This window comes from Psittacula echo (assembly GCF_963264785.1).
Source record: "Psittacula echo genome assembly, chromosome: 2".
NCBI lineage: Eukaryota > Metazoa > Chordata > Aves > Psittaciformes > Psittacidae > Psittacula > Psittacula echo.
The window spans coordinates 75,245,053-75,253,146 of NC_137737.1; the positions used below are offsets into that span (position 1 = coordinate 75,245,053).

Below are 8,094 nucleotides of genomic sequence, written 5' to 3' on the forward strand. Positions count from 1 at the left end.
GGAAACTTTAGTTTTTACTGTACAATGCAGATCTCGTAACATGGTTTTGTTTTGGTTTTCACAGTATTCAGCAAGCGGAAATGGGAGCTGCAATGGATGCACTTGAAAAATGTAAGATATTTGGGCAACAAAGAAAACAATGTACAATTAATGTCCTTGGTTTTTAGGGAGATGAGGCGCAGGTTTTGTGGGGGGATAATATTTAAACAGAACATATATGCTGAATGCTGTCAGCTTCTAAGCAGCAGGTTTTCCTTTTAGTACTTTCAAGACAATTTTGTAACAGGTGAAGTTAATACGATACCATAGGCATTTTTTTAATGGGAGTTGATCAACTACAGAGGTTGCAATTTACAGGGAAACCTGTGCAGTGAAATCTTATTGAGATTTTCCATTATTAAATATGCAGTGGGATAAGACTGCTTAGTCTCTGATGGTGAGGTTATCTAGTCCTCTAATTTAGTGGAGGAGGAAAAATTACTTTTCAGTTACCAGTTTAGAAAATAAAACTTGATCTCAGATTTTACAGTAGACTATGTTAAGTCTAACAGGCAGATCTGCAAACATTATAAGTCAATATTTATCTGTTAGGAAGAGTTTATGTCAGCTAAGATCCAGTGATCTGTGTGTGCACCTCTCAAAATTATGCACAGGATAACCAGCATGGGAGCAGTCCTTCATTGCAGTGGAGTCTCCGGTATGAAAGGAATGAGTGTATGCAAGCTTCTTATACAAAATAACTTTGGTTAGATAAGTTTAAGTGTCAGGTGTGGATGTACTGTAAGCAAATAGATTGCAAGCATTTTTGTGCAGCAGAAGCAATCTGTTCAGAAGAACATCGAGAGGTATGCTTTTTTGCATTTGATTCAAGAAAAAGACATACAGTTCCTCAGATGCCAAAGGTTTTTTAAGCATCTGGAAATCCCAGTGCTTAGAAGTTTCAGAAGACAATGAATACATGTAATTCCTAAATTTTTTTATATCCATCTGCTAGGTGTATATTTCTTGCCACTAGTAAATTTGACAAGTAGAAAAATGTAACTTCCCTTCTCTGCTGAGTATTTGTAAAATGTTACTGAATTTTTCTTTGAGTGTTTTTTCTTGTGACAGTATCATCACTCAGCTGTGAGCTGCTATCAGTCCAAGGATTTCACAGCTCTTTTCTGACATACGTATTTGTTTGAACACCGCAGACCTCTAGAGGTCTTTGCTCCAACCACCCTCAAAACAGAGCCAACTTTCAAGTTAGGTCATGTTTCTCAGTGCCTTACCAGTCAAGGTTTGACTGTCTTTAAGGATGAAGGCTCCACAGCCTCTCTGGGCACCTGTTCTATTATGTATATGTTTGTGGATTTTTTTTGTTTTGTTCAGTTTTGACTTTGTTGTTGTTTTGGTTTTTTTTTTTTTTAATGCATAAATAGTTAATTACAAGTAAAAGTAATTTTCATGTACTTGTTTATATATATGATATCCATGATGATTTTATTACATAAATGTCCTTCTCAACATCTTTAACACTTTATAAACAAACAGATTGCTACTAAGCTGAGTTCTTCAGAGTTCTTAAGGAATCATGTTACAGGCACGGTGCTGAAAACCAGATTTTCATTTTATGGTGCACATGAGGAACAAGATATCTCGGAACTACATTAAACAAAGCGCTAGTGTTTTTAAAAAACAAGAGCAATTTAAAAACAATTTTCTTTTGTTTAGATTGCTTTCTGGTTTAAATAAATATACCCATCTGTGACTGAGTTGTAAATAACTGATGAATAAACCTTTTATTCCTGTAGTATATAATGAAAAGCACAAATTTCATCAGCCAATAACACAAAGCAGTCATTCCGTTCTACCACGAGCTCCTGCAGAATATAGGGCTTCTGCACAGTGTTGTCTAGCTGAACAAATCTGTTCTGTCTGGAACCCAGAAAGAGGAGGAGAATGCTTGGTGCCAAGGGACTCCTCCTTGAGGAGCCTCAGCTGAATTCTCTCTCAGTAGCCAACTAGAGAGAGAGTCGTCCTTTGCCGAGACATCTTACAATTTTTTTTATGGCTTTAAAGGTCAGTGTAGTAACGTTTTGCATTCATCTCAGACACAGATAGGTAGCCAGTGCTGATCCCAGAGCTCTGTGTGATCACAGCAGGATTTACCACCATCTGCAGGCTGCCATGTACTCCACCACCTCTTTGTTTTCTGGAGGGTGCAGGTCTCTGCAGCACAGACACACAGATGAATGTCAGCACCCTGGTCATGCAGAAAACGTACTCTTGTCAGCTATGCACTAAATTGAGAGCAATCCTGATCAATTAGATAAACTGGTTTTACAGCTTTAGTTCTAACTAGTGTATAGATATACCAGCCAGTGGAAAAATGACTGAAATCAGAAGCATCTGTCCCCCTAGATATTTTTCCATCACTAAAGCCTCATCTAGTCTGTTTTAGCCAGTCCTTCACTCATCCATGCTCTTAGACTACTCTTAAGGCTGTATTCTGGTACACAGGCAAGCATTAGCTTTCTCAGGAAAAGATTTTACTGCATTCCTTTTTGCTACACTATTACTTCCCCATTAGGGCCCTGCCATAACATGGAACATCTAGTGGATGCTGTGTGGTCTAAAACAATAATAATGGAAACATCTGTACAATGCTTGGAACCAGGGGCTTTTTTTGGAGTGAGAACAAGACAAAAACCCTGACAGCATTGACAGTAGTCTCACATTCCTTTTTCAGTATCGACCACCTGTTGCTAAGGGAACAGAATGTAAAATCCAGGTAATAACCGGCCATGTTGCTATACCAGGATTTTATATTTTATTTTTGTAAGTGTATTAGATATGGCAGTGCTTTGTAGCAGGGGAAACAGATGTGGAAATAGTAAAGAAACTGAAGTCGTATGACACGCAGCCCTGGTTTACTGTGGATTTTTAGAAATAAATGAGTAAAAATGATAATAACATTATTCACTACTACCTCTACTTTTATCAAAGTTTAAAAAAAAAAAAAGAAAAACCTGAGGATTTCTGTGTTACCAGTTTGTTTATTAATGTAAAATATTTGTTCTTGTGTCAGATAACTTTCCTCAGATGGCCCATCAGAAACGGTTCATTGAACGGAAGTACAGACAAGAGTTGAAAGAAATGAGGTGGGAAAAAGAGCTTCAAGAGAGAGAGCCAGAGGAGACTGAAGAAGCAAGGAAATAAAAGGAGGGCACAGAAGCAGTGGCATATTTACTTACTTCATAACTCTGTGGCCTGTGGAGACCTAACCTAGTTTCTTGCAGATGATGAATGAAGAGTGCCTGTTGATATCAAATAGAAAATCATAATCTGTACTTTAAAAAAATGAGTATATATGTGTATATATAGTATTTCTTTAGTTTTAAGTGCAAAATTTGTTTGGCTTTTTAATAAGATATGGTTTAAAATCCCTTCAATTTTTAAGGGAAGTTGTGGGATTATTTTTATTATTTTTACTGTCTTGTATGAAGTAATAAAGTATTAATTTCAAAAGCCTGTAGGAGGAAAACCTGATTAACTACTGTCTTCTATGTCCAAATACTGTTTTCCAGTGACCAGCAAAGTTAATGCATAAGCTCTGCTGTGAAGGAGGAAAGTGTTACAAGAAACTAATTCAGCAGAGCACTTAAGCATGTACCTACCTTAAGTTTTGCAGCTAAATGTACTTCTCGACTCTGCTAAACCAGAGCCATAAACTTCTGGCCCTTTATAGAAACTGGTACAGTAATTTAAGCAAAGGAGATACTCATTTTGTTTGTGGACTACATCTGGAATGTGACACAGGTGTGTGTGGAAGGTTGGGGGTTTTTTGTCTTTAAATCAGTATTATAAAACTCTTAACAAGTAAGGTAATTAGAAGCAAGAAAATGACAACACTTTTCATAGAGATTGGACTGAGTTTACAAGTTTAGTTTTATTCTTAACTTCTTGCTTTATCAAACTGGTGTCTTTGTCCAGAAGATACAACTATGACCATAATAGTCAAATGGTGTATTAGAAACTCCATACAGGTGCTGTTCATGTAGGTCCAATGAAAACTGTTTGTATCCAAAGGAGGGCAGAATTTATCTCAATCTATAGTTCAAAGGTGGCATACAGTTTTAAGTCACCTAGTTTCCTTGATTTTTTGGTGTCTGTGGCTTCTATTACAGACAGATGTTGCTTCTATAAAAGCTCATAATGGTACTGGAAGTGGAGCATCCACTGTGTCTGTTGGTGGTGTTTCTACCAGTTTCAGTGTAGATGTTGGTGCTTGTACTTTTAATTTGCCTGATTCATGCCATTCATTTCAGTTATGCTGAGTTCTTAGTTAAAACAATTTCTTAGTACGTATGGTCTGGTCAGTTCTCTCTCTTTTGTGATAAATGAAACAGGTACAACTCTTATTTTCCTTAACTGCACATTTTCTTCCTGCTTCATATACTTTTTGGTCATTTATGCATCTTTTCTGATGTAAGCAAAAAGGATGTATGTGGTAAGATACCAGGCAGCTTCATGAGCTTGGATACATGAGTCTTGCCCAAAGAATTCAGGCAGACTCCTGGAAGAAAACTTCTGCCCAATGGCCACACTGCACTGAGCAACTAGTTTAATAGTTGTCTGAAACACCTCTCTCTAGGTGTGTGATGGGCATCCGTGAAAGCACTTTATTGCAGGTGCCAAAGTAGATAAAAGTGTAGCTGAAAAGTTCAGACTACCCAAATGTCTTCCCAAAGTTTCACTTCTGAGCTTATCAGTATGTGTATTTTCATAAGCACATTTTTGTACGCATGCAATGTGAGATGTACTTAAATATGTTTTTTTTAAACCTTGATCCCACAGCACTACCTCACTTCTTCCAGCTTCTATGATTGCCTTTTCTTAATGGTTTGACCCTTTTTAAATCCATTTCTGAGGATGAGAGGAAAAAAAAAATCAACAAATTCTGTAATTTAAAAGGTGATAATGAACCATTAAAACATATAGTAGGGTATTAAAAACAACAAAAAGATAAAGGCAGGGAGCTGCTCTCTGCTGGATGCTGCTGTTCTTTGACTTTTGAAAAGTGATTGTAACTCCTTGTAGCTTCAGTCTGTAAATAAAATGCTGAAGTGCCTCTGAACAGCAGCAGGCTTGAAAAGTAAGCAGTGACAATTTCCCTGCCTTCAAGGCTTTTGTATTTCAAATTTTTTTGTATGATTGCCCATCTGCTTTTAGCAATAAGTTGAAATGGTGCATTAGCAAAGGGTTAAGGGTAAACGTGTACATCATTATTTTACTTTTCCCTCTTAACTGAGAGTAGATTCATGTGTTTAACAAGTAGAACGTACAGTGACTTCATTTTCAGGTTGCTGTGCATATTTCTCTCATCATGTCTTATATCACCAGAGTACTCCAGTGGAATCATTAGCTCACAGTTTAACATCTTTAATGCTTCCTATACATAATTTCACTTTTCAGCCTTAAGAAGACTGTGAGCTTATTCATAAATATTTGCATAAGAATTGATTGAATTTATCAGATATGTTGTTTGGGGGGAGGAATCCAGAACCGTTCTCTTTTGTTCTTTGATGCAGGAATTGCTTGAAAATGAAAAAAAATTATTTCTTCATTCCACTACTACAGTTAATGAATTTTAGGTCTTTCTAAATAAAATGTAGATTATAACCATTTTTTCATGAGTAGGCTATTTTTCCTTTTTGGTTGTTTTTTTTTTTTTTTTTTTTTTTTTCCACTGTATAAGCATAGGCTAGGAAGATTCCCTTTTATTTTGTTTTCTGCCCTCAAGAAAAGGAAAAAAAGTTTCTTCAGGCAAAGAAGGTAATATTTCATTTTCTGTGTCAAAACTGAATTGTCTTTCTGTGTATGCGCTGTCTAAAAACAGTGGATATCAATGTTTGTGATAGTTTAAGGAGATGCAGAGAATGTATAATGTGAGTGCAGTCCTTTATAATACACACAAAGGAGAGAAAGGGTTTTTTAAGTTGCCTTAAGTTTGGGAAAAATTATTACTGAGTTTGTGCTAATCAGTGGAACAGCTGTAGTTCATAACTAGGCAACTTCATAACTAGGCAACTTTGGCTGCTTTTTTGGAAATGTGAAAGTGTGTCTGGCTTAAGGAGTGTAAGATCCTTTTTTGATTGCTCCAGAGTGTGCTGTGTTCTCATCTAGAGGTTCTCATGCAAGGTTCTTGATTTGGGTACAAGTAGATGAATGAAAAACAAGACCAAGATCTGTGTGGCTTCAGCAGGCCCTGTGAAAGCATGTATTTATTTTTTCCTTCTTTTTTTTTTTTTCTTTTAAATGTGTGTATGTACAGAACATTGAATTGTAGGTCATTTGATTAGGAATTTTTATTGCATTTGTGTAAAATTTGTCATTGTTATTTGCAGAGCCTAAGTTTGCTTTGTAAGTTTTCAGTTTCTGGAAGATTATTTAACAGTGAAACTAAGTTAACCTTGGTCTCCATGACTGCTGTAAACACTGTTGCTAATAAAGTTTTCCAGAAAAGACTCCAGGCATAGTTGTTACTTGCTAAAACAATTTGGAAAGATCAAAAGGCAAATCCTGATCATCTGTCTCCCTACTTCAAAGACTCTGATTATGCAGGCTATGTAAAAAGTTTCTGTTTGGTGGTAGCTTGTAAAGCACTGTGAGAGCTTAGGGAGTTGGTCATCTACATTGTACCATTGTGCATTGTCTTTGATGGGGATTGAAATTTCTGTGACCCATGCATCCGACCCTGCTTCTCTCCCTTACCACCCCTGCCTGGCTTATATAATTATTACTAAGCATTTGAAATAGGCTTGCCTAAATGGGGAATAATAACCAGAAAGTGGTTCCTGTTTTGAAGTGTAGTGAAAACTTGTGGTCGAAAAGCTTGTAGTCTGCTGTCTTCTGTTACCTGCGAGCCTAAATATTTAGCTCTTGGAATGATTGATGGCTTACTGTGAACAGGCTTAGAAATGAAGTGTGACACATCTCGTTCGTTACTGGTAATTATTCTTGACCACTAAGCCATGGTGTCAGGGGACAGGTGTTCTGGATTCTGCTATCTGTTCTTTCCTAGTTAAGCAAGTACAGCGAATGACTTGAAGAGGAGCTGCTACAATAAACTGGTGGTCACATAATGAACTTGCACTTACTTAGAATAAAAAAAAAATAGTTGCCATAACAATATGGTGGGTAGAGCAGGGAATCAGATCGCTCATATGCCGTGGACACATCTCAATATCATTTGTTATTATTTCAGAGATGCTCAACAGACCATCTACCACTGGAAAATAGGTTAGCTCCGTGTATTTTGAAGATATAATTTATCTTCATATAAAGACTCCAATTAAAATAGATTGCAAAGCTGGAGGTGTACTGATCAATTCATAGGCAAGGTAGAGATTTTTATTTTAGTGAGAATGGCCTTTTTAAAGTACTTTGTTACTTTTTCTTCCCTCGTATTCTGATATATGTTCCCAGCTTGAGCTACAGATGGTGTGTTTCTTAGCAAATTGTTTATGTTTATGGATATACTATATCTACCTAGCAATGAAACATCAGGTAAGACTATCTATCACATCTCCTTAGGGTTTCTCTGGATTCCCCTTTTAAAACAGTTCTCTGTCTGTAGAAGGAAGTAAAAGTCAGTAACTTTGCACTGGACTTGTTTTGTTTTCTTTGGTTTTTAATCTTCATGGTAGCCTACCTTGCTGCTGTTGCAGTGCTCCAAAACTTGCAGAAGAGAAGATCATCCTAGGTTCTTGTGTCTGTGCTTTCTGCTCAGAGGCACATTCTTGATGTGAAAGATCACAAGACGATAAGGAGCATTGCTGACTAGAGCATTGGTATCAGCACGCTGGAAGATCTGTTAGGGAGTCATGGAAGTGGTGCAGTCAGAGAGGCTGACCCTGCAACTGCAGCTGTGTGTATTGGCCAGAACAGGTGGTGTGAGTCTGTGAAGAGAAATTAAAGGAAATACCTCCCCCATTTTTAAAAGTCCAAAAGACAGAGAGTGATAGTCTTCTCCAGCTGGTTCCATGCCTGGTTTTTCAGGTACCCTAAAATTTCACAGGTTATTTCTGAGGTCCCAAGATGACATAGCAC

General features: G+C 37.1%; 1 protein-coding gene across 1 annotated transcript in view; it reads left to right on the forward strand.

Annotated features, from left to right (window-relative positions):
- DROSHA (drosha ribonuclease III) overlaps positions 1-7,148 on the forward strand; it is a 70,447-nt gene extending 63,299 nt beyond the window's left edge. The window contains exons 30-31 of the mRNA XM_080610095.1: positions 65-111; positions 3,071-7,148. Of these exons, the coding sequence (XP_080466221.1) occupies positions 65-111; positions 3,071-3,201 (178 nt within the window). The 3' untranslated portion in view covers positions 3,202-7,148. The remainder of the gene's footprint in view (positions 1-64; positions 112-3,070) is intronic.
- The last annotated feature ends 946 nt before the right edge of the window (positions 7,149-8,094 follow it).